The sequence below is a fragment of the Peromyscus maniculatus genome, chromosome 16, assembly GCF_049852395.1.
Source record: "Peromyscus maniculatus bairdii isolate BWxNUB_F1_BW_parent chromosome 16, HU_Pman_BW_mat_3.1, whole genome shotgun sequence".
NCBI lineage: Eukaryota > Metazoa > Chordata > Mammalia > Rodentia > Cricetidae > Peromyscus > Peromyscus maniculatus.
In genome coordinates this window covers 49,943,280-49,970,333 of record NC_134867.1, presented here as the reverse complement: position 1 = coordinate 49,970,333, position 27,054 = coordinate 49,943,280, and the positions used below count along the sequence as shown (strand labels likewise).

The 27,054-nt window shown below is 44.8% G+C and overlaps 2 protein-coding genes across 18 annotated transcripts in view; one reads left to right on the top strand and one right to left on the bottom strand.

The window, feature by feature from the left end:
- Sash1 (SAM and SH3 domain containing 1) overlaps positions 1–26,753 on the bottom strand; it is a 246,786-nt gene extending 220,033 nt beyond the window's left edge. Inside the window, exon 1 of the mRNA XM_076552784.1 lies at positions 26,626–26,753. Coding sequence (XP_076408899.1) covers positions 26,626–26,646 — 21 coding nt within the window. The 5' untranslated portion in view covers positions 26,647–26,753. The remainder of the gene's footprint in view (positions 1–26,625) is intronic.
- The window catches only part of LOC143268901 (uncharacterized), a 62,331-nt gene continuing 40,325 nt past the window's right edge, over positions 5,049–27,054 (top strand). For 2 of the 17 annotated variants that reach the window (XR_013045109.1, XM_076552788.1), the window contains exons 1-3: positions 5,049–5,158; positions 8,026–8,335; positions 20,743–20,803. Coding sequence is in view for 2 of the 17 variants with exons in the window: in XM_076552788.1 (XP_076408903.1) it covers positions 8,284–8,335; positions 20,743–20,803 (113 nt within the window). In the remaining 15 variants the exon portion in view is untranslated. Of the gene's footprint in view, positions 5,159–7,709; positions 8,336–14,014; positions 14,363–19,443; positions 19,520–20,742; positions 20,804–22,220; positions 22,327–22,722; positions 22,785–23,802; positions 24,250–27,054 lie in introns of those variants that run through there. The other 15 variants (XR_013045097.1, XR_013045095.1, XM_076552789.1 and 12 more) reach the window with 15 other exon arrangements.

Below are 27,054 nucleotides of genomic sequence, written 5' to 3'. Positions count from 1 at the left end.
TCCGTAACTCCTTCCTCACATTGCATCAAAGAGACGCTGGACATGTTTTAGGGCGGAGGTGACACTCTGGACAGAAACAAGGCTGCAGGTCCAGGCTCACTGCCTTGAGAAACCGACAGATAACCCTTTCAAGTTACTTGCTGGGTCTGCTAGTAAATCCTACAGCGCCTTAACTTTCTCTTCTCTACAATGGAGCTCTGAGCTAACATGCAGCCTGTCCGGTCACGTGAGATAATGATGTAAACATTCAGCTGAGGTTGGGCACATTCAGGTGGCATGGTGGCAACAGACAGACTGGCGTAAAACATCCAGGAGCTTCATAAGTGCTAACCAAATGCCACTAGTGTTAAAGTAAAATATGTATTTAGGTATACAAAGCTATCACACAGAAATTGGCATTCTCGCAAATATTTCCTCTTTTAAAACTACAAGGATTAATCATCAGGTCTTTAAAAGAGACTTATTTTGATTTGACGTGTATGGTCGTCATGTATGTCTTTTTTGTACCATGTGCATGACTGGTGGTTATGGAGACCAGACGAGGGCATCAGGATTCCCTGGAACTGGAAATACAGACGGTTGTAAGCTAAGAACGGAACTCGGGTCCTATGCAAGAGCAGTTAGCACTAATCTATTAATATATTACAGAATTTCACATTTCCCGCTTGGGAAAACTCTGAGCAATTAGCCTCCCAACACTTGCAGAGGCGATACAAAAACCAAGTGATGTTTTTGTCTTCACTGGGCCCGGAGCAGAAGAACACAGTCCAGACTACTGGAATGTCAGAAGCGGGTGGCTTCACTGAGAGAGGCAGTGTGGTCAGTGCAGTAACTGTGGCTGCCTGCCAGGTGAGGCTCTGGGTGCTGTCATCATGTAGCCTTGACCTGTGCAGTGCTCTGGTAGAGAGAGGCATGCTGGGAACCATTTCCCACTTGGTGAACTAGACTTCTTCACGTGGGGAGAGGGCTTTTCTCTAGCACTTGGCTGGCACCAGCCTATGGTCTGAACACGCCATAGGCCACCAAGAAGATGGCACTATGGTCCATGGCACAGATAACAAGGTTACCAGGACACAATGGGGGGAATCAAAATAATTTCTTTGAGTGTTATTGCATCTCCCCCCCCCTTTTTTCCTTCTATGGGAGAAGCTAAGAGCAGGGGCCAGAAGGCAGATTCTAGTCATCTAAAAAGCAATGCATCTATCCTGCTCAGAAAAGGACTTTGATTGTTGATTTGTTTGCTTTGGCTTCTTCTCTGCAGAAAGGGACAAATTTTGGGGGGACAAGAGCGAGCGAGAGAGCCAGAGGAATTGATTAGTAGGACTGAGTTAGCAGGGATCCACCCATTTCTGTGTTACCTGCTTTAGAAGCGGGCACCAGAGTCGATGCATGTTAGCAAATGACGGTGCTAAGGTTTTCAGCTCATGCTCTTTGGAAAAGGCAAATGTCAGCATAGCACAGAGAGCTGAGGCTGGAAACCCCTCCTGAGCTGTTGGAACCCTTTCGAGAGAAAATTGGTGCTTTATCCGGGTGCTTCCTCCCACCCCGAAATTCAGCAAGATGTAAACATAATTCAGATTTTTCCAGGCAATTATTTTGTGCCCCCTGACTCCCCTGGGACAAATTAGAGCCTGGGACTGAATCCCACAGACCGAGGTCCACAGCTTGGAACTGCCACTTACAAAGTGTTATTTGAAATGTGGGCCATTAGCAATGGTGCATTAGAGATAAACACAGTCCTTTTGTTGGTAAAGGAATAATGAAAATGACAGTAACTGTGTAGTGTAGACCTTATGGGTCTAGGAAGGTGCTGGGCAAGTGTATAACTAATTGTTGATTCCTCTTCTCTACATCCTGGTGAGAAAGGACCTACTGTTATCTATCCATTTGGGACCTCACTGTAGTGCAGAAGGACCTTCTCTATGCCCTCTCTATGAAAGGAAGGGAGGTCCTTTGATCCCTGCCTTTGAGTCACTAAGGTAAGGGACCAGGATTTGTAAACTGACCCCAAAGTCTGTTTCCAGCCATTTTTTGAATTTGCTACTGGCCTCTTTGCTTTAAACTATTTTTTGATCACTGACCCTGGTCTGTGGTGATATATTGTGTACCCGAATAAACTTGCCTGGGGATCAGAAGACAAAGCCAGCCACTGGATTAGACATAGAGGCCAGGCAGTGGTGGCACACACCCTTAACCCTATCACTCGGGAGGCAGAGATCCAACTGGATCTCTGTGAATTCAGGGCCACACTGGGAACAGAGCCAGGTGTGGTGGCACACATCTTTAATCCCAGGACTTGAGATCTCATGTCTTTGCTTGGGAAGGACACACACCTTTAATCCCCGGAAGTAATGTGGCAGGACACAGAAAGGTATATAAGGCATGAGGAAACAGGAACTCACGCTCTCTAGACTGAGGATTTCCTGGAGGTGAGCTAGTGGCAGCAGCAGTTGAGCTGAGACCCTTAGGGCTGAGGACTCAGAGGCTTTCGGTCTGAGGATTCGTGGAAACAGGACTGGCTGAGGAGTTGGAGAGGTGAGGTTGGCTGTGGCTTGTTCTGCTTCTCTGATCTTTCAACTTTCACCTCAATATCTGGCTCCGTTGTTTTGTTTTTAAAATTTATTAATAAGGCCATTTAAGATTAGTGTTACATCAGGGTCCACTGACCCTGTGGCAGTTCCCTGGCTGTGTGGCTTTGTTTAAATTCTTGCCTGCATCGACCTGTGGCCAACAGTATATCTGCAAACACATTGATAATGATGGAACTGAATCTGTCTGCAAAGTTGAAGTGCCTTACTCCATTAAGATGAGACTGGCCTGTGTTACCTACATTCCTGTGGCGGAACCAGCCTGGGTATGGCAGATATTGGCATGTCATGCTTTTTCAGAAGCTAGAATCCTGCTTTGCTTTCCTCAGCCATTTCAGGTCCTTAATGTAACTCATAGACTTTCCCATGAAACAATGTGGCCACCCATATTAGGCCGGGGGCCATTCAGCCAGGTTATTCTATCTGCCTGGTGAATGGAAATGCTTACAAAATATATAAACATGACCAACATCTTTCAAGTCCAATAAGGGCATAGAATCTTTGCTTTTTTTTCTTCCAAATACAGCTGTCATGACTGTCCTAAGTCAACCTTCAGGGTGATTGGCAGAGGACTGGGTACCATGTTCAGTGACTTGTGGGGAAGATCTTAACTCACTGTACCCGGTAGACAAAGTACAGGATGCTTGTATCCATATTTTAGAGACCATAGATCTAGCACCAGTAATGTGAGTGACACCTCTAATTGTCCTCCCCTTCCAGGATGAGCTGGGTCTCCAGTTCCACAGAGAGGGCTGAGAGAACCTCCTCCTCACAATGCAGCCTGTGTTGGAGTAAGCAAAGCCCGCATTAATCTGCTGCCTTCTGGGAACCCCTTGGGATGGTCCACTTCACTTATCCTCTAAAAGGAGGAAAAGCAAGCGGTCAAGGTCATCTCGAACCCATCACTCAGTGGGCAGAATTGCAAATGGATTGAGGATGCTGATTTCTTGGGGTATGCCCAGAGCCAGGCCTAAAGAGAAGTCTACCGAGCTCTGCTTCAGGAGAGCTATGGTTCTGAGAATGTCTGTAGGACCAGTCCGAGCATCACTGGCCTCCTGTAGGGTTTGGATTATCGGGCATTGGCAGGTCACTCTGTGCTCACTTCATTCTGAACTATGTCTGGATTGAACGAGGTGTTCTAGGTTACTGTAGAGCAGTGGTTCTCAACCTTCCTAACGCTGTGACCCTTTAATGCAGTTCCTCATGTTGTGGTAACCCCCAACCGTAATATTATTTCATTGCTACTTCAGGACTGTAATTTTGCTACTGATGTGAATTGTTATGTAAATAACTGATGTACAGTATATCTGATATGTGACTCCTGTAAAAGGATCGCTTGACCCCTAAAGGGGTTGTGACCCACAGGTTGAGAACCACTGCTCATGGTAACTCTGATTTACTTTTCAGGGCTGCTGTTGAATTAAATAGACTTTTTTAAAGCCTTGGTATAGAACTCGTGAACAGTGTAATTGGCATATCATTTGTCCACATTGCTGTGCTCCAATGCCCATTTACTGGAAGAGCAGACCTGCCAGGGCTCAGCTCTGCCTCTGACCACATCCTAAGTGACAGAGTTCCCATGGGACTCTATATCTGAGCAGTGTGTCCTTCACAGCACTCCCAGGGGAAGAGCCCCCAAAGGCAATTTTTATAGGTGAAGGGCCCCACAGGCCAGTGCATAAACCCCTGCACATGCCTCAAGGCTGAGTGCTGCTAATATCTGCATTAATATTCATATCCCTACATTTCTGTGCAAGGCTCCATTAACCCATAGCCTGGAACGAAGCGGCATGGGATTCCGCAGGAGGGAGCCCCTAGGTAGCTGTGTCTCTCTCTACCTGCGGTGGATGGAGGATGAGCCCAGAATTTGGGGAAGACAGTGGTTTAAAATCATTTTAAAAATTGAATTGGCGAGCAATTCAAATTGGATGGACTAGTTATATAGCTCCCCGAGGCAAGAAATAAGACTCCGGATTCGGTTGTCTCTTCCGGCTGTGTGAGTCTGTGAAAAGACCATTCCAGAAGGCAGCTCTGCCCACCTTCTAATCTCAAGTAACACTGGAAGGCACTCCAATAAGTACATTCCCAAAGTTAGTTCCTTCCTGTCCCAGTCCAGTGTGTTTTACGTCCCCTGCCTGAGTGTGTGACCAGTGCTCAAAATTCTAACTGTTCTTTTTCAGAAAGAGCATGACATAACCAAACCCTCTTACACACCAGAATCAGTGTTTCTTGGCTCTAAACTCCTTTTTTTTTTAACCATAGCCCCCAAAGTCCTCTGGGAAACCAGCAGCAACAGGAATCACAATCACAAAGAGCACCCAGTACACCAAGCTGCGGTTTTATTTCCAGCCCTTGTTTTTGCTTTATTTAATGAATAGGGGAACAGGGCAACGCTCAGTGGATACGTTCCGTCTGGTTCTTTTTTTAACATCTCATCATTTTTTTTACCCCTCCTTACTTAGCATTCTTGGAGAACGCTTAGCCTACTTCACCAGACTTGGTGAACGGTTCTCACAATGTGGATGCAGCAAGCCCCGGGGAGACTCTAGACAAGCACTTCCGGTACTTAGGTGAGTTTGAGCCATCACAGTCCATATGGAGACACCACTCAGGCAGGCAGGGAGAATAGATAGGGCTGGCTTCCCTTCTCTCAAAGACCACCTTCGGGCGGATACCAATCCCATGATGCAGGAACTGAGACTCCCATATCGCAGATCTGAGGCCAGAGAGGCTGAAAGAAGGCAACTCTGCTGTCTGTCTGCTTCCTTTTACGCCCCCCCCCCCCCCCCCCCGCACTGTCCCGCCTTATTTTTGCATTCATCTCTCACCCCTTTAAAAGCTATTTTCAACTGATTTTGCTTGAAGCAAATATGGGCAAATTATTAAGCCCTGGTTTTCAACCATGTCCTAATTAGTCAGTGATGATGCATCCCTGTGGAAAAGGAGATGGTAGTTCTGTTTCCCAGTCTTTGATCCCTTATTTCCTCAAGTATACGTGCACTGGCATTATGCACTTTTAAAAAAAAAAATCTTATCGGTAGATGACTAATTTGTATGCACTAAGAAGTGGAAAGCCAGAGTGCATGTGTATGTTTACAGATGTCATCAAGTAAAATCCAAGAAGTTAAATTAATCTGACACAGGATTAATGATGTACATAATGATTATGTTGCATGGTAGTTAGACGTAAATGGGAAGCATCCTCCAGAAATGAGTGTCACTGGTGTGAATTCACATAGGTTTTCTTTGATAATGTTGTTACCCAACATTATCCACTTATTCATATCAGTTTAAACCAAAGGGAGATTATTGGCTCTCACAGTGGGAATATCAGTGGTGGATCCAGTTGTTTGGAGATGTTACTGAGACACCCCCTCTCCCCTATCCCAAGTCTCATATAGCCCAGACTAGTCCCCAACTCCTTATGTAGCCAAGAATGACCTGGAACTCCTGATCTTCCTGCCCCCACATGCCTGGAGCTTGTATTCCTGGTGTGCACCAGCATGCCTGACCTGTTCGAAATGTCTTTAGTCAAAGCAATTCTTAATTCCAGATACAGAAAAGGGGACAGAGGTGCAAATGCTGTAGGAAAGACAGTGTAAAGGTCAGACTAAGTTTAGCCAGAGCAGAATTAAAATGTCATCTCATTTCTGATTTTGATTAGGAACGGGAAGAAGGCAGCGATGGTCTAGAGTACAGTACATGATTATGGTTGATGACCAATTAATGAATATTTTAGAGACGGTAGCAGAGAGAATGTTGAGTGCCTCCAAGACAAGAAAAGGACACATATTTGAGGTTCTGAATATTCTAATTACCCCGATCTGGTTATTACACATTGAGGACATGTATTGAAATGTCACATTCTAATTCACTGATACCTACTACGAATGCTGTGTCAAATAAAAATGCAGATATGATTTTTTTTTAAAAGGAGGTGTGGAAGGGGGAAATACCATTCAAAGGGAACAGAAAGAAGAAATTCTGAAGACTGAAGACAGAGAAACTCTCCAGGCTTCCCAAATTTGCTGACATCAGCCCAGTTGATGGAGCACAGAGAACAGCCCCCAGACTCAACTCATCTTGGCAGAAATTCTGTTGTACTGGCCATGATTACTATTGATCTCTGTTCTTTTAAGACTTCTTAGTTTATTGACTGGAAACTGGAGTTTAGAAACTCTGCGATAGTTCTCTGAAGATTCTCAGTAGCCTGAACAATCTCTGCTGAGTTGCGTCGTTATTTGAACTGGTGAGAAGAATTATAGGAAAAGGAGTGCAGGAGACACTTGGCTGTCAGCTGTACCAAAGACCAAAGGCCCTGCCTGGAATTTCTTTTTTTCTTTGATTTGTTAAGACAGGGTTTCTCTGTGTAGTTTAGGTGCCTGTCCTGGATCTTGCTCTGTAGACCAGGCTGGCCTCGAACTCAGAGATCCACCTGGCTCTGCCTGGTAGTGCTAGGATTTAAGGTGTGCCGCCACTGCTGCCCAGCCCTGCCTGGAATTTCTTAATGAAATCCGACTTTATTTCCATTCCTGACAATATCTGTGGGTCCATGTTAATTATCATCTCCTATAAGAAGAAGTCTCAGTCAGGCAGTGGTGGCGCACAACTTTAATCCCAGCACTCGGGAGGCAGAGGCAGGCAGATCTCTGTGAGTTCGAGGCCAGCCTGGGCTACAGAGTGAGTTCCAGGAAAGGTGCAAAGCTACACAGAGAAACCCTGTCTTGAAAAACAAAACAAACAAACAAACAAAAAAGAAGCCTCACTGATGTGGGCTAAGCATTGATCTACGGGAACAGCAATGTGTCTTTAGGAGTGATTTTATTTCTCTATTTAGCAGAGTAATAGTAGTAGGTCTCCCCTAGGGCCCATGAACTACCCAGCCTCAGGTTCTTGGCCTTAACATGGTTAGGTATGGCTTCTGTCTCAATATAATGTGGCTGGTCTCACCCATAACATTTATGCCACAATTGTACCACAATCCCTAGTTCTTAACTGGAAGGTAGAAGAGAACTTCTTATATACAATGGAATCAAAGATTAACATCTAAAAGGTGTTGGCTGTGCTCTCAGGGAAAAAAAAACAGTAATGATTTCATAAACATGCAGACTTTCTTTATTGGAGTCATGGCTTTTACTTGTGTGTAACATGTGAATGCTTCCATGACCGATCTGAAATCACTGTTTGGTTATATACTAAAAAAAAGCAGCATCTCCATGTCTGAACCATGACACACATATATAAAACTCATTACCCTTGGGCCAGCGAGATGGCTCAGCAGATAAGGTTGTTTGCTGCTAAGGCTGAAGATATAAATCTGGATCCAGATGGGAGAAGGAAGGAATTGATTCCCAGAAGTTGTCTTTTCACCTCTACGCATGAACCTACACATGCGCATCCACATACAATGAGGAAAGCTCACCGTTTTTGTTCTTAGTCCCTATTTTTCAGATGGTTTTGGAATCCAACAGCCTTATTAGGATCAACCACCTCTCTCCATATCTCTGAAGCTGACTGGTCTTATCAAGCTTATTCACCCATGGCAAAGGCCACCACTGGTGACCACGGACACCAGAGGTTCTCCAGAGGGCTTCCTTCAGACAGATGCACTCAAGGCCTTGAGACAGATGCGGGATGAGTCTGCTCTCCTACCACGCTACTGCCTTTTATCCCGAAGCCACAGAAGAGGAAGACAATGACAGAAATGAAGCGGGAGGCTCTGGAGCCAGCGACCTACCTAGAATCAGGTAGGTTTGGGTCAATCGTGTCTTCGGCAACCCATGATGTTTGCACAGGGTGAGTCACTCTGGCTCCACCTTGAGCCAACACCGTGTGGCAGCTCCAGTTTTTCCCTTGAATTTTCCATCATCCACTCACAACATAAAAGGCTTCTCCAGTTCCCTCCAGCTATGGATGGCTAGGTGACCTGGGCTGGAAAAGCTCCCTAGAATTTCACACCGTATATTGTTTCTCTTTTCTTTGTCTTTCATTGGCACAGTGCAAAGCAAAGGGTGCAGGGATGCCCTTAAATTGTGCCTGCTTGGGACTCAGCAGTTTCCCGTAACCAACTCCCTGGCAGTCTAAAGGTCGGAAGGTGAAATCTCGGTGCCCTGTCTTGTTTGGTGACCAGACCTAGATAACAGATTTTGTCGATGTGCTATGTTCACGGTTAATCTAACTGCTACCAGGATCCATTTTTCTGACTTTAGAACAGACCGAAAGTGGAGTGTGTGTGTGTGTGTGTGTGTGTGTGTGTGTGTGTGTGTGTGTGTAGTGTGTGACAGAGAGAGAGAGAAAAAGCGTGAGCTTAGGCATATGCATTCCTTGTATGTCTGTATATTGATTTGAAGACTGACATGGCATTTATTGAGAAGTAGGAAACTGCAGATTTAAAATATTCTTGAACTCAGAAAAAGGTGGCCAAGGAGCCAAGGAATGCAAATATAGCAGACCAGAATGAATGCAGTGTGTGTGTGGGGGGGGAGGGCAGGGAGTCGACTGAATGGGTCAAACCACTTGCCACACAAGCCTGATGACATGAGTTCAATCCCTGGAACCTGCCTAAAAATCTGGATGTGATGGCTCACGTCGCAGCATTCCTATGTCAAGATGAGGAGGCAGGGTTAGGAGTATGGCCGGAAGCTCACGGGCTAGCCTGGGGTAGGCTGTGCAGCTGCAGAGACTCAGTCTCAAACAAGGTATACAGTAAGAACGATCTTCAGAAAGTTATCCTTTGTCTTCCACGCACTGGCACACACGCGTGTCTCCCCCTGTATGTGCACACTCAAGAATTTATGGAGGGAGAAGTTGTTTCTAAGCAGAGAGATGGCCTTCCTGTTTGGCATCAACATGAATATTTGGCCGGAGCTTTTCCTTCTGCTTACCTCTAGATTTTCAATTAGACTTAGTTTTAAGTGCCTGACTTTTAAAGCCCCCGTAGGCTGCTTCTGGATCAGTCTTCAGTTTGGAACGGCCCGTGTTTCCCCGGATGTGCTGACGGTAAGGAGGGCTCATCTTGTGGGCAAATCCCAGGGCCACTCTGCCGCCAACTCTGCTTTCTCTAAGTGACTGAAAAGCATACTTGACACACACTCCCTTTCTGGAGATCAAGCCATAATTAAATCCAGGCCACCTTGCTGACGGTGGAGCCCGCAGGTGTTGGATTGCTATTTGTTCTTGCAAAAGCCAACAGCTCTGGCTTGTACATGGCTGCCACCGGCCGGGCCAGTTAAGGTGACTCGGAAATGTTTGTTCTGCCTGCCGCTCATTTTGTGTGGTGAAAATGAAAGCCTGCCAGGAGAGTGGACCTGCTTGGAATACAGATGTAAGCATTTCCTTACAAACCTCAAGCACCACTTTTTTTTTCTTTTTTCTCCCAGAGAAGACTAAAGGTTAGTTCCCTATTGGGCCAACAAATAAGAAACCACCGCTAAGCAGTTAAGGATTGGTAAACACAACTGGCTTTCGCAAGGGGGAGATGTCTGGTGGGATGCCAGCGTAGGGCTCCGACTTAACAGCTTTATCAAAGGGAATGTGTTAAATGCTCATTAACTAAATTTACAAATGATTCCCAACTGGGAGGTGTTGCAAACAACAGAGGAAACACACACACACACACACACACACACACACACACACACACACTCACACACTCACTAATTACATGCATGTGTGCACTCGAAGCAGAAAATGTAGTAAACTTGTGCTTGGAAAACAAATCCCAAATTAAGTCATCATAAGTAAAGACATCCAAAGAGAGCAGCAACATATATACACTCCTTCCAGAATTAAGGACGAGTTAAGAATAATTCTTGAATGGCAAGTCTCTGGATTGGCAGGATGGCTCAGTGTACCTGCCTAAGTCCTCAGTTTGATATCTGGAACTCACAGGATGAAAGGTGAGAACAGACTCTGACCTCCACATGAAGGGTGTGGCTCATGTACACCCAAGAGTGCCTGACATGTCACACACACACACACACACACACACACACACACACACACACACACAAATAGCTATTTTCCACCTCAGATGAAGTCTTTTATTCAAAAAAGATTTATTTGTTTGTTCTGTTTTTTTAGTTTATTTATATTTTATGTATATGAGTGCTGTATCTGCAAGCCAGAAGAGGGCACCAGATCTCATTATAGATGGTTATGAGCCACAATGTGGGTGCTAGGAATTGAACTCAAGACCTCTGGAAGAGTAGCCAGTGCTCTTAACCTCTGAGCTATCTCTCAGCCCCCTATTTTATATGGATGTTTTGTCTGCATGTACATCTATTTGCACACCAGAAAATGTCATCTGATCCCATGAGACTACAGTCATAGGTGGTTGTGAGCCACCATAGAGGTGCTGAGAACTGAACGCAGGACCTCTGAAAGAGCAGCCAGTGCTCTTAGCCACTGAGCCATCTCTCCAGCCCATGATAAAGGTTTCTGGGACTCTGCCAGGGAGGCTGTGGCTGAGGTGGCAGAGACTGTAGCACCTCCACACTTAGAGGGGAAAATATGAGGTCCCTGGCACAGTTACAACTGTAATAGGAGAAGGCCTGCTGTTGATGCGTCTCCAGATTCGAGATTTGTAACCAAAGTCCTTTATTTTCCAAGGCTTCAGGAGACCCTAGTCCATACCATCCTCTGGATCTTAGTAGTATCCGGAGGGTAACCCTGGACCTGGATCACACCAGCACCTTCATTACCTTATTGGTCCCTCAGAAGCCACTATGAAGACTCCCATAGGTTACATTGGGTATTGCACAGGTATCCTAGGGGTACTGGAGGGTGACCAGGACCCTCAGTCTCATCCTGATGTCACCAGAGAGCTGGGGCAAAGGCCATCCCTCCACTCTTGTCTCACCTCAAGTGACCCTTTTGCCTGCAGGCTTCTGGGACAACACACCACAGAGACAGTAGGCAGAGGGCTGTGGAAGACTGGACGGCATGATATCCGAGTTGCTGCCTTGCCTCTCCTGTTCAAGTCTCTGGACCTCACTGGGCTACAGTGATTAGCTTGGGCACTTGCAATGGGTGGAAATGGGTACCCTTCCAGGTTTCTATGATGATGTCCTAACTCCAGGTCTCCCAGAGTGTGACCATGCATGGAGACAGGGTTTTGAAATGGATCCTTGTGTCAAAGTGGTCATCATAGTGGATCTTAATTCAGTGGGGATGGTGTCTTCCTAGCATTAGGACATGGACACACATAGAGGGAATAACACATGAGTGTACAGGAAAAAGGTGGCCATCTCCAAGTCAAAAAGAAAGGTTTCAAAAGAGCCAATCGCGTTGGCCTGTCATCTTGGAGTTGCAGTCTCTAGAATAGGAGAAGTAAATTCTTGCGGCGGAAATCTTCCCACTTGTGGTCTTCCTACCTACTAATTAATATAGGAAGCTTAGAGGAGGGCCCATGAATCAGGGACAAGGAGGTCTTTAATCCCATGATGCTGAGAAACGCTTTGTGTAGGTGTACACCTTTTAGAGGAATGATATATTTACACACACACTGCACTCCCTGGCAAGGTCTCGTGTATCCCAGGCTGGGTTTCACATTTGCTACACAGCTGAGGAGCACGTTGAACTTCTGATCCTTCTGCCTATACTTCTGAAGTCTGGCATTACAGGTATGGAATACCCTGTGGTTCTAGGGATCGAATCCAGGGCTTACTGCATGCTAAACGAGTACTCTTATCTACTGAGTCACACTCCCAGGCCAGGGATCTACCCTTTAGGAAGAATTCAGTTTTCTAGAGGGATTCATGATATAAGAAAGCGAACAAGCATTGGCTATATCTAGGTTTTTCTAAAGTCCAAGCCAAACTTCAACCCCACCAAACAGGACCTCCTCAGTCTTTAACATGTATAGGCAACACACGGTTCTGGTAATTTAGGGAGAATCTGGGACAGCTGCTTATTACAGATTCCCCAAATTGTAATCCAGATGTCTGGCCACCTTCATTTCATGAAGGTTGTGCTGAGAACTGACAGAGCGTCTTTGATCACGTGGCTAAGCACAGGGCAAGGGAAGCCAGGATTGCAAGCCCGACACATTCGAACCATTTCACTTTCACCTACAAGTAGAGTCAGGGGGGATGAGCAGATGGTTCAACCAGTGAAGCCATCTACCCTGCAAGAGTGAGGACCAAACTTCAGATCCCCAGCACCCACATAAAAGTCTGATGGATATAGTGACCCATTTGCAGTCCCGGTTTCAGGATGTGGAGAGCAAGCTGGCTACCTAGACTAACCAAATCAGCGAGCTCTGGCCCCGGGTGGAGGCCAGAGAGGACACACAGTGACAACCTCTAATATCTGAACCTGCACCCATGCACATGTGCACATGCGCGCACCCACACACATACACACACACACACACACACACACACACACACACACATATGTACAGGCATACACAACCACACACATATGAAGATGCACATACACATGTCCATACCACATGCATATACATACATGCTTTAAAAATTAAGGTAAAGAAAGCAAGGGTCAAAAATCTTCAATTGGAACCATTAACAAAACTCTGTGCAGACATCATCCATATATAGAACCATCATCAATGAAGCCCTATGCGGACACTGTATATAGATTTCTTTGCAATGCATAGGAGTTATGGAAACGATAAAAAGACACAGCCTGTCATTCATAGCTCTTAGATAAATGGTATGGGTGACACAAACTTGCTTCTTTCAGAACCTTGTAGAGTTCTCTTGTTACCATCCTGGAGAATGGCTTTCTCGTGCCCGCAATGCCCAGAGGTCACACTGTGATGCTGTATATCCTACTCAGTGCTGGGTGGGACTCTTTCTGTTTTTTGTGGTTCTGAGAATGGAACCCAGGGCTTGCAAGGGCTAGGCAGGAACACTCCCAGTGAGCTACACCCCATACCCCTTATTATTTAAGAGAAAGACTGTAAGTTCAAGTTCTAGCCCTTAAAAAAAAAATCTCGGAGAGCAGAAATTTAGATTAATGGCTTCTTTTGGAGCTGAGGGAGGTGAGCTGTGACAAGCCCAGTGCAGCAGTGCAGCTTTCCCTGTACGTGTGACATGCTTTCTAAGTTGTATGCTGGCCATGAGCTTGCTGGTTTTTCATCTATTCTACACAGTCTGGTATTAAATATTCAATAAACTTTTCAACAACCCACCTGAATAAAAGAAAAGTTTACTTAGCCTTGAAAATGTTCATGTCATTGACTAACTCTGCTTTTGGGAGTGTATTGGAAGAAAATAATCTGAACTGAGGCCAGAGATGTTCGTACCAGAAATTCATCGTAGCACTGGAAATTGGAAATAACTTTTAAAAGTCCAACAAGGAAGAAAGACTGGGAAAATTATGTTACTTCTATTACAGACTTCAAAAAAAGATGCTCACAAAGAGGTTTTAGTAGTACAAGGAGCATTTGATAAAATTTTAAATAGAAAATCAGAATATTAAATTATGCATAAAATAAGACTTCAAAGTGCTGGAAAAGACCGAAGAAAAAGAAAAAAAAAAAAAGCCGTAAAGAAAACAGCGAATAGGAAGTATCCCTGGGTTTGTAATTACAGTTCTTTTTCTTGTGTCCAAGTTTTTGTTTGTTTTGCAAAGCTTGGGATCAAAGACTAAAGTCAGATCCTTGGTCACGCTGCATGGACACTGGTGAGCTCTGCCCTCGGCCCCTGAAAGTTTTCATTTTTGTACACGTGAACATGTAACTCATCAAATGGAAAGTTGATTAAAGAATGGCCTGCCTATTGGTTCTTATCATTAAAAACCTCCAGGTAGGTTCTTCTTTTATGCTGAACAGGGTGGCTTCTTGCCCTCGGAATGAAGTGGCTGACTGGGGCAGGGGTAGCGGGGAGGCATTTGGGGGTTTCTGGTCTCTTGTATATATTTTTACTGTGCTTTTTCTTTTCTTTCTTTTTTTATAGTATTTTTTTTTATTTAACTTTATTTCATGTGCATTGGCATCAGAGCCCCTGGAACTGGAATTACAGACAGTTGTGAGCGGCCATGTGGGTGCTGGGAATCGAACCCAGGTCTTCTGGAAGAGCAGCCAGTGCTCTTAACGTCTGAGCCATCTCTCTAGCCCCATGGTTTTTCTTGGTACAGATGACTGTTGTGGGATATCTGTACACTGTGTGAAGATATGTTGCTATGATTGGTTTAATAAAAGGCTAAACAGCCAATAGCCAGGCAGGAGAGATAGGCCGGGCAGAGAGACAGGAAGAGGAGGAGGAATCTAGGTGTGCAACAGTCTCCAGGGAGGGTGGGGGGAATCAGTCATACAGAATGAATGAAAGGTTAAAAAGCCACGAGGCAAAACATAGATTAATATAAACAGGTTAATTTAAGTTATAAGAGTGAGTGAGTCGAGCCTAAGCGAAGGACTAGCTTTCCTAATTAATGATAAGTCTCCACGTTGTTATTTGTGGGCTGGTAGTCCCGACAAATGATTGAGTGTGTTTCCCATGCTTCCCCATGATTGAGTGTGTTTCCCATGCTTCCTCATCAAGCGGAAGGTGAGTGAAAGCTGAAGAGAGTGCATCGTTGGCTTCGTGTGAAGTCTGCGTAGACACACGCTCTGAGTAGGCAGTGCTCTTGTTCTTCTGTGGTCAGATGTTTCTCCTGTGACTGCATGGGTGTGTAGTGTTCACACACACACACACACACACACACACACACACTACCCAGCCACCCAGACTACATTCCACCCAACTAGAGCTCTCTGGAAGGGAGGCATGTGGCAGGAACCAATGGCAGTTGCCTCCAGGTCCAGGTGGCTTCAGGATGACTATCATAGCTGCTGGGGAGGACAGGGGCCTGACCTCTGGTCATCTCTCTCTTCTTCATGGTCTCCTCTTTATTCAGTCCACTCGGTCATTCAAAAGGAAAATGGCTTAAGGATCCACTGACGTCTCAGGGGAAGGCGGCCAGCAAGCTTGTTTTCAAACAAGTGACAGTTCTGCAGGAGAGGAGTGGGAGGCAGTGGGGGATCTCTTCAGGCCTCCTTGGGGTACAGGTGTTTGAATTTCCCCTTCTTTTGTCTTCTCTAGCAGATGTAGGAGGCTTAGAATCCAGAGCTGCGAAAGGGACCAGTGAATTAGGGGCAGGCTCAGGCTGCAGTTTGGAAAAGGGACACCACACTGGGATCCTCATTGATTACTTATTTATTTTAGATGGGGGTCTCCCTAAGCAGCCCTGGCTGTCCTGGAACTCCCTGTGTCGACTGGACTTGCTTCTGATTTGCAGCTATCTACCTGCCTCTGCTTCCCGAGAGCTGGGATTGAAGGCGTGTCCCTCCACACTGGGAGCTTATCTCAGTTTTCACTGAGCGTGTTTCGCTGTGCAAATATACAGTCTTATCAGTACAATGTCCAATGGGCTTAATAAGCAACTTCTCCTATCAAGTCAAACAAATAACACCTGGTGTGCCACTGGTCTCCTGTCTCCACACATATCACCCCATCCTACCCCTCAAAGTGCCCCCCTCTCACCTCTTCTCTCCACACATTTCACCCCATTCTACCCCTCCCGACAACCATTCTTAACTCTTCCAGTGGTTTTTTTTGTTTGACTTTTCCCCCTGCCATTTTCTTTCTCATTTTTAAACCATGAGTTTGTCTTGGTATTTCTTTGTCTTCCTATCAGGGACGTATAGGTGTTATCTACTGACCTTAAATATAATTGACTTTAGTTTTGGTTCAAGCACCAGGCAATACTTCCTGCTACAAAATAGAATAGAGTATTCCTATGTATGGATTTCCTAAACTGCAAGCCATTTATTTCTTCTCAGTATCGCAGATGGGAACTTAGGGCCTCATCTATGCCAGACAAGCACCCTACTTCCTAGATGTATCTCCAGGACTCTGGAACCTTTGAGACAGAGTTTCACTAAGTGGCCCAGGTTGGCCTTGAACTTGTGGTCTTGCCACAGCCTGTTTGTCGAGTACACTGCAGGTCTACCACACCAGGCCCTGTTTACAAATGATATTTAATAGTCCATCTTGCCCTCCCCTTCAGGTTTCCTTCTTCTGGTTTCTCACCCTACTGGTTATATTAGCACCTGTCCTTGAAATGCTCATATGTATCAGGGAAGATGTCTAGGAAGGGTTACGGGCTCTAAGCTGAGGACTTCTGGGAGGGAAAGGGGCCTGGACAGAACCTTTGGACTTCAGTAGAGTCCTGAGTAATTCAAGGCCAGTCCCAAGGGAGAACCAGAACAGATCCGGGTGATGCTCTGGGTGGGGCCAGCTAGCTGCTCAGTTCTCTTGCACTACTCTGATAGTGTCATTCTCTGTGAGGACAGCAGGGGACCCAGCCCCAGCGTAACACACTCCTTAGTCAAGGGATCCTTTAAAGCACTGGTTCTCAACCTGTGGGTCGTGACCCAATGGGGGGGGGTAGAGGGAGGCATTGCATATCAGATACTGTGCATATTTACATTATGATTCATAACAGTAGCAAAATTATAGTTATGAAGTAGCAATAAAATAAGTCTATGGTTGGGGTTTACCATAACGTGAGGAGCTGTACTAAAGGGTCCCAGCATGAGGAAGGGTGAGAACCACTGCTTTAAAGGGAGGCCGGAGTGGTATGCCTCTGTGGCTATCAGGTTTATACTCTAACTTAGGGGTCTGTTCCTATCAAGGGCTTCACTTCAGTATGTGCTATAACCAGATTTCATACTTTTTTTTTAAATTTCTTGGAGCTTTTGTTTAGAATTTTAGTGTGTGTGTGCACGTGTGTGTGTGTGTGTGTGTGTGTGTGTGTGTGTGTGTGTGTGTGTGTGTGTATGTATGCCTGCATATAGGCCAGTGAGCCCCAGGGGCTTCCTGTCTCTGGCTCCTTAGCGCTGGAATTTTACCCACACAATATCCCTGTTCCACTTGAATTTTTCCATGAGTGCTGGGGATCCAGCTCAGGTCCACACACTTGCAAGGCGAGCTCTTCACCCATGGAGCCACGCTTCTAACTGTGAGGCCTTTTCTTTTTTAATTCGCTTGCTGTTGGTTTTGCCGGCCTGGGGATGGAGGTCAGGGCTTCAGATGTACTGGCAAATGCTGTATGCTCTACTGAGCTCCACCCCGAACCTTCTCCTGTAATCTTACTGGGCTGGGTCTTCCAGAAGCTTGCCCGAAGGAGCTTAATGAGACCACTGCTGATAGGTCTCAGACACCACCTGTCAATAATCCTGAGGCCATTGCTTCCTGGTGTCTCACTTCCTGATGGAAGGGCCTGCTGTTTGGATTCCTGTTGCTATATGTCATCTTTCTTTTTCTTTTCTTTTTTCTTTCTTTCTTTTTTCTGTCTGGCTGTTTTTAGGATCTCCTGCTTACCTCTGTTTTGAATATTCATGGTGATGGGTTTTTGTTTTTGTTTTTCCATTGTTAGATGGTGGGCCGATGATTTTGAATCAAGAAACCCATGCCTTTTATTTCGGGCATATTATTATTTTATTAATTTTCTTCACTCACTCCCTTGACCTGGATATATTCCATAATTGATATTTGATCTTTTGGGGGTGGCTATTTCCTTTCTTCAGACTGCCTGTCTTGCTGTTTTGTGGTGTTTCTTGCCTGGAGGGCCTCACTTGTGGATTCACTAGGTAGAAGGCGCAGAGCTTGTTGGGAATTTCCAATGTCCAGCTGTATGTGCAGATTTTGACTGTTGGGCAGATCCCCTGCTACAAGAAGAAGTCGTCCATCTCCTGGGTTGCTGGTGGGCAAGACAGGGACAAGCCCTGTGCAAACCTGGCTGACTGCCTGTTTCTTCCTTGGCTGCCTGAGGGTTGGGTGCCATCATGCATCCCGACACAGTAACTAGCCAGATCTGGAAGTTTATGACCAACTGACTCCTTCCAAGGAAACACGTCCCTCATTCCTGGAATACAACAGCATCTAAGACAAAGATGCAGGGAACAAAAAAACCAAAAAAAAAAACCCAGGCAAATTGGATAAGACCATATTAGACGCCATCTTTGTATGGATTTGGATTCAGAACTCATCCCGGGGGCTGGGAAGACAACTGGCTTTGGTATGATATAGGATTCCTTGGATGACACCAAGAGAAATGAGCCCACGCACACACTTAAGAGACATGGTCTGCATCTGGAGAGAAAGAACCTTCAGTAGCAATAAGGAATACAGGAACAGAAAGAAGAGGTCAGGGCCATGTGGAGGCTCGCGCTGGAGCGGCTGGCGCTGGTGTTGGCAAAGAGCAGGAGTGAAGGAGATTCTGCCATGGCTTTGTCCACTGTGATTATTTTTTTAAACTAAAAAATAAAACGAGACTAAAAAAAAAAAACCAAAAACAAAAAAAACAAAAAACAAAAAACAAGTCCTGCCTAACATCATTTGGGGAGCTAAGTTCAGAGTTAGAGTGTGTAGCTGGTTCTGGGGCATTTTTTGGGGGGGGGGGTTGGGATGAACCTCCCCAGCCTTTCTGTTGTGATGGGAGCAGCTGGCTCAGCCTCTTGGTGGCCCAGGCAGGCCTGAGAGGGTGACAGGAGCAGCAGCTGGGATTCTAATTGCTCCTACCACAGACTTCCAAAGGACCCCCCCCCCCAATTTCAGCCCCCTTCCCTGCACCCCTATACTGCGACCTCTCATTTTGAGACTTTTGAGTTTGAGGTTCTCGTTAGGGGTGTTATTCAGACACCCCTAATTGTTGCTTCTGTCTCCATCAACCTAAATTTTGTTGGCATTTCTTATTCACTCCTTTCAGGACAGAGTAAAACAAAAGGCAGATGGCTAAGATGTTGTGGTTAATGAGAAGTCATGTTTTTGCTACTTTTTTCTGCCAACACACTCTGGGCCAATATGCTGCCTCAAAAATGACTGAAAATATGCTTCTTTTGTAGGATGTGCTTAGAGGAAGCCTCCTATCCCTGGATATTTTTCTTCTTTGGCAGCCTTCTGAACTAGCTTTTCTTTAAGGTAACAAAGGGTTGTCATTCAAACGACATAAATAAACAAAGGAAAACAATTAATGGAGCAACTACTGTGTGCTAGTGTCCAGAGTGTGCGGTTTGTCATCAGTATGTCTCTTCGGTTTCGCAGGACCTCTGCAAGGTGGGCATTTATGCCCATGTTTATGGACAGGCCTCGGGTTTGCATACACCTTCCAGAACATTCTGATTTCTAAGAAATGAACAGCTGGCAAGGTGCAGACCCTGGATTCAAATGGGTTCTCTCATTTCTAACCTGATTACTCTTTCTGGGGCACTTTGCTGTCCATCCTGAAGAAGGTACTGATGTTAGGTGGTAGCAGAATGTGCTTTGTCGGAAAATGAATGGACCACTGGGGTAGCGATCTCATGTGATCTGCTCATCACCATTTCCCAAGCACGAGAACAGTACTTGTCTCCTTGGATGTTTGCATTGATTAACATTTTAAACTAATGCATGGAGGGAGGGAGGGAGGAAGGGAGGGAGGGAGGGAGGGGGCATCACCTCACAGAATGCTCGAGCAACTCCTTCGGTAAGAGGTTTCTGGAAACATGTTCCAGAAACGTTGGGCTTTTGCTTCCTAAGAGGCTGTCCTTTCTAGGTGTCCTACCTACATACAATCTGAGAATTACCCACTTTCAGCTGTGCCATAACTCAGGGCAGCAGCTGTAATGAGACAGAGGAGCTGGCCCAAGTTAGCCCACAATAACCCAACAGTTCTTCAAGAAAAAAATGAGCGTCCATTACATGTTAGGCACCAGACATGGAGGTTTTTATATTTATGGACTTTCTTTTTTATCTTCACAAATGTCCCCCCACTCCCAGGTAGCCACCAAGTAGCTTCAAGCTAGTTCCTTAAATATCCATTTGCCCAATGGGAAGGTGACTCCAAATTCAAGTCTGGTTGATAACTAGATTTCATTTCAGTATCTTATGTTTTGGGGCAGTTTAATGATGAAACAATAAACAAACAAACAAAACAAATGGTTCTTGTTTAGGCACAACTAACTCCATTTGGTGTTTATAATAGGTATTTGTTGAACTGGTGGAATTGGATTCTTTTAAAGACTAGGATTCTTTCACACACTCAAAAGTGCCTTTTTCTGTCTGACCTACTTTTGGACAGCTAAGCTCTTTTTAGTCAGCTTATGGAAAGCCTTTTGATGGAGAACTGAAATTAAATTAACAATTCATTGAATATTTATTTCTAGGACACCTGAACAGATGTGCAAGGGCTCCGGAGGGCACTGAGTTCACACCCGTGGGGGTGAGGTGAGTTGTTCTTCAGTTAAACCGGGAAGGAAGAAAACAGGGATGAAGGCTTGGGCAAATCCATCCACGATGAACCTTTCTTTCTTCTCCTTCACTGGTATGCAAGGAGGATACGGAGCTCTTCTTAGCTTCATGTGACATTTTGCTCCTGATGGGTAGAGGGTGCTATTTCACACTCTTATAAGTCCAAAGTGAAGGTCAGCTGCTGTAGAGCTGTTTCGGAGGCAGAAAAACTTCCTGACCAACTTTCGCACACTCTCACCTACTTATTCACCTAAAAGCCATGTGCAAGTCATCCATCCGAAGGTCACATGCATTGACTTAACATAGGGATGGCAGAGACAGCCAGAGAATCAGATAACCTTGGAAGTATGTGCATAGAAATGTTTATAATATTAAATTATTAATTACATACATTAAATAAAGCATAAATTAAAATATTAATTTCAGACAAATGGAAGAGGGGAGGGTCTGCACAATGTCTGCCTATCTAACATGCTCTTGGGTCAGAATTTGATTTTGGTTCACTGTGGTACCTCTTTGGTAAAATGCCGACTTTTGATATGAGACAATGAGATCAAGCGGTTCAAAGCCATGTGGGGAGAAGTTGGGGCTCAGAATGAAGCATGAGAATCACAGGACTAGGAACCAGAGAAATGGTTCAGTGATTATAAGTGCTGACTCCTCTCCCAGAGAACCCAGGTTCTCTTCCCAGCAACCACATTGCATCTCACAACAGCATGTAACTCCAGTTGCAAGGGATCTAATGCCCTCTTCTGGCCTCTGTGGGTATCGGGCATGCAAGCGTTGTGTAGACATGCATGCAGGCAAAATGCACATATATAAAAAAAAATTGAAAAATTGAAAAGCATAACAGTTATTTCAGAACATGAAACTGTCAAAAACTAATTTAGGAAACAATCAGCAATCACTTTTGTTTCTTTAAAAAAAAAGTCTAAATAAAAAATGATTTTTTGGACTGGAAAGCTGGCTAAGTGGTTAAGAGCACTGGCTGCTCTTCCAGAGGTCCTGAGTTCAATTCTCAGGTGGCTCACAACCATCTTGAATGAGATCTGGGGTCCTCTTCTTGCCTGCAGGCATGCATGCAGGTAGAACACTGTACACATAATAAATAAATCTTAAAAATGATTTTTTGGGTAGTATTGTATGGAGTTTAATGGTAGAACATTTGTCTGGCATGGAAGAGACTTTGGGTTTGAATTCTAGTACCGCCCAAACTAGATATTCTTTTTTATTGATTTGTTTGTTTTGAGACAGTGTCTGGCTAGTTATACCAGGCTGACCATGAACTCATCAAGTTCCTGAGTGCTGGGATGACAAGGAGGGACTGCCACACTCAGAACAACTGTCTTTGATTGGGAAATAATGAAGTACTAATGTAATAGTATCTCTAAAGTTTCAGAAAGAATTGTGAGACATGTCTAGACGCCGTTTGGGATAATGACAGTGTTCTGCCTGGTTATGCTGTATGGAAAGCTGAGGTCACCTCACCTCTCCTCTGGGTAATTTTTTTTCTTATATTTTAGAATCTTCTGAACTCTTTCCCTCACTCACTCTTCTGGGTTTCATTTCATTTTCTTTTGAGTGACAGGAGAGGTGGCTTGATGAAAGATGGAATCAAGCTATTGACAGGTTACATCAAAATGAAGGGGCCCAATGGCCAAAGAGAAGAATCCACAGCTGGAGAGAGAGAGAGAGAGAGAGAGAGAGAGAGAGAGAGAGAGAGAGAGAGAGAGAGAGAGAGAGAGAGCTAAGTTCCTCTTGACTTCACTGTCCAGTGTCTGGTGTCTGGCAGCTCAGGTTTAGATAATTGTTTACTGACACGCATCTCCCACCCTGTGTGGCTCAAGCACTTGGCCAGTTCTTTCTGATGGATTATCATTTAATCCTTACAACAGCACCCTGAGGGCAGGTGTCACTCTCAGTTTACAGAGGAAGAGAAAAAAAAAAAAAAGGTAAGTACCCTTTAAGGCCACCCAGCTGTCCAGCAGAGGACCAGAACCTGTATGTTCCATGTCCATGGCCCCTTTTCTACCCACTGTTCAGTCTTTCCCACATATGAAGTAGAAGCAAAATAAAGATGGACACATTCCGTCAATCTCACACTCACAAGACGAAATTGCTCTTTTGGATTTTTTTTTTTTTTTGGCTTTTCAAGACAGGGTTTCTCTGTGTAGTTTTGGTGCCTATCCTAGAGCTCTCTCTGTAGACCAGGCTGGCCCCAAACTCACAGAGATCCTCCTGGCTCTGCCTCCTAAGTGCTGGGAGTAAAGGTGTGAGCCACCACCGCCTGGCTGCTCATTTGGAATTTTGTACAACTGTCTACCTAGCTTTCCGCCATTCTCGAAACAAAGGACCTTCCCTTCAGTATCCTATCCATCCTTCCACTCTCCATCCACGAATCCGTTACCCTCCTGATGGTGCACACACGACCTCTTGTGACAATGATTTCTTTTGTACCAGGCATTGTAGTAAGTTCTGAAGAAATCCCCATCTTTAAGCAGTTCTGAGCACAGGGAAGGGACAACACAGAAGCAGATATCACAGTATGTGGGAATTTTAGTAGAAAATGGGGCTTATGAGATGTCATGAGAATGCAGAAGTCGAAAAGGAGGACTTCCTAACTTTTCCGAGGATCTGTTTCTTCTACCATTCTACCTATGCAGCCCAGTCTGGTCTTGAACTCTCTATTTACCTGCTTCAGTGTCCTGAGTGCTGGGACTAGAAGCATCCTGGTGGAATGATTTTTAAAGTCTTTTATTACATATATAATTTATGGCTTTTATTACATCTATCTTTATATATGTACATATTTATTATATATAATTTATGGCTTTTTATTACATTTATGTATATATGTACATATTTATTATATATAATTTATGGCTTTTTATTACATTTATGTATGTGTATGCTCGTGCCCATGTATGGAGATCAGAGGCTAACTCATGGGAATTGGTTCTCTCCTTTTAACACAGGGTCTTGGGCATCTCAGGCTTGGCAGCAGACACCCATACCTGCTGAGCCATCTCACTGGCCATGGGGATTGTTTTTAATTGGCGCCCTCAAACCTTTAGATCAGCAGAGAAGACATCTGAAGCTGTGTACAAAGTTTTCTCAGAGAGCTTTGTGGCTCAGGGAGTAGAGGCATCTTGGGACATCACAGGAGACGTTTCAGTGATTTTGATGTTTGAGTGGACTTACCAAGACTTATAAAGGGAAGAACACAGCCCAGGCAAAAGAAACCACAAGAGGAAAAGTATACACAAATAATTTGATTGGACTCGATCCCAGGGGACTCTCTGAGGGTGTAGAGGAAGACAAAGTACTTAGGGCGAAGAGTTAGGGTCCAGATCAAGACAGCAAAGGTGTGTGTGCAAGACCAAGGAAGAATTGCAAGCACATTAAAAACATTCTCACAAGCATTACTAGAGTTCATCGCAAGATTTATTCTCTAATACCACTAGACAAATGCTAAGTCTTTCTGTTCTTTTCCAGAAATTTCTAGAAGATTCTATTCTAGGATAAATTTGCATTCAGAAGCTGAGCTGGGAGCTTGTTTCTGGGTGATAATGTGCTCTGAATTCCAAGTATGGCTTTCAGAACTTCCGAGCAGCAAGAAGTCCTGTGAAACTGAACGGTGACATGGCTGATTAGGGCCCTAACTGTAGATTCCCCAAATACTTAGTATTCAAATTAGGGGGCTGTGACTAAAAAGAGGGGACTGAAGGAAGAGGACGTGGGCCCCAGTGAAAACCTGCTCATTCTGTTGGTGAGGAAGAGGCAGATGGTTGTGGGTTACATTAGAAGTAACAGCAGTTAGATCGACTTTCTAATCATTGTGGAAGTCCCAGTCATACTGCCTTAATGTTATTCCCATGCTTCTGGGGTTGAGGAATTAAACAAGAAGATGAATAAGGTTAGTTAAATTAAGACACAGGGCTGGAGATACAGGTAGATGTTTATCCCCTATATACAAATTCCTGGGTTCAATTCCCAGCCCTGCGTAAACTGATTGTGAGTGATGGAACATGCCCATAATCCCAGCACTCTGGAGATGGGGTGGGTATCAGAAGTTCAAGGTCATTCTCAACTACATAGTTAATTTGAGGCTAGCCTGTGTTACAAAGAGACCCTGCTTCAAAAAAATAAAACCGACCAACCAAATTAAGTCATGCACATAATTATCTCTCCATAGGGAGCTGATCTGCACTGGCTGTTCCTTTAGATTTTGAACTCCTTTGCTAGTGACCTTAGGTAGGTCAGGAATGGTTATTCACGCCCGATGGCCCTCCTTTCAGTCTGTACTGAGCAATACATCTTTTGCACCGTCCAGTACAAAACCCGAATGTGTTCGCTTCCTTCTCTGAAATAAAGCCTCTGTCTCTCGGGCATTAAGAGGGCATAGTCCCATGACACAGTTTCCAGTCGAATTTTGGCATTCAAAAAAAAAACCTTCCCCTTTTCAAGGGCACCAGTCAACGGGCAACCAGTCAAGAGCAGGCAGTCTTTGGGCATTGAGACGAAAACGTTACCTGCCAACTGGGCTGCTCTGGGCCTATTGTTTCTGAGGCCAGGGGAAGGACATGGAACAGAGGGGGTTTGTGCTATCTGCCCGTTCTTTGATGAACACATCTGTACCAAGTTGGAAAGGCAAATGGGCCCTGCCCCTTTCTCCCTCCCAGCTTTCCTTGGAGTTCCTGAACATTCTCACAGGGCAGGACTCATGCCACAGAATCGTTGCTTTGTTCAAACCATAACCACAGTACCATGCACTTCACCTGTCATTTCTGTAGCTGGTCCCTCTGAGTTACTCAACACTGCTTATTCCTAACTTCCGGTTCCACTGTACAAAGGAAGGTGAAAACCCACTCCACAGAGTCATACATCCCCAGTGACATGTCTTCCAGAATCCCAGTCTACCATTGTATTTCCAAGCAACAAGTTTGCCTTGAGCAGTTCCCATAGCAAACATTGCCTTCTCTCTCTGAGAGGCAGCAAAGTGAGAAACAGCTCTAGAGTCAAAACAGTACAGAAAGAATCTTTGAATAGTGCATCCAGTTGCCTGGTGGCTTACAGACCTTTGTGACTTCCTGATTCCTTTTAATTGTCTTCCATGATGACATATATATATACACACATACATACATACACACATGCATAGATGAATCATGACCATATAGATGCATATACATGTGCGTATGTATATATACATACACACACATACACACACACACAGATATAAGGCAGAGAACTTCTCAGTCTTCAATATATTGTTCTCACAGAGAATACTGTTACCCAGAAAGCTGAGAAAGACACTATTTTAGTGGAATATTAAATGGTAAATGGTTTCTCTGCCAGCCTGGGTCCCCAGAGGCTTATAATATGAAGTTCAGAGTCCCAGTCTTCATTCTTAGCATGTGTGGAAGTCTTTTAAAATGATTTTGTAGATAAACAGAGAGTGGAAAAGCTTTGGTGTTTAACAGTAAAAACTTTTTTTGGCTTACAGAACCCTCTTTTATTTTTTTAAGAGTCCTAGAGGAAAATAAAGATCTGCATAATTAAACCAATGTATCTTATATAATAAATAGCAAGTCACACAAATCCAAAGACCTGGCAGAGCAGCTCTGAGACAGAGGCTGCCTGGTTCCTTGGAAGTTTGCTCAATTGCTTAGCGGCCCTGAAAATACTTACAAAAAGGTCCCCACCATTGTCCCTCCATGTCTAATGGTCAGAAGGACGCCAAAACAAAACAACAGAAAATGAAAATCTTAGAACTTGAAAATCCACAGCCTACGTACCCCAAAATCTTGGTCCTCCATGAAGGGAGCCGCTTGTGGTCTAGCGAGCCATACGTTCGCACGGCCCTGGACTTCCTCTCTGACTCACAGATCCTCAGCTCTGATGTCAGGCTCTTAGTGGGAAGCTGTTTTCAATTCAGGGCAGATGTGGGACACTCATGTAGCCCTGGAGATTATGAACTTTTAAACAAATCGCCTGGAGGACGATAAGTCCAGAGGCGGTATCTGCTTCCTGAGGCCTGGCTGGGGCGCCTTCCAAACACTTAACGTATAACACTATGACAGGAAGGCAAGCCTGGCTCGTTAGATTCTCAGCCTGTAAAGCGAAGCCTGCAAACATGCCTGAGAAAGGAGCTTGTGCATACCTCTCAGAGTGCTTAACCAGACCTTGAGATGCATCAGGAACAAACATCAGGAATCGAAACGCTC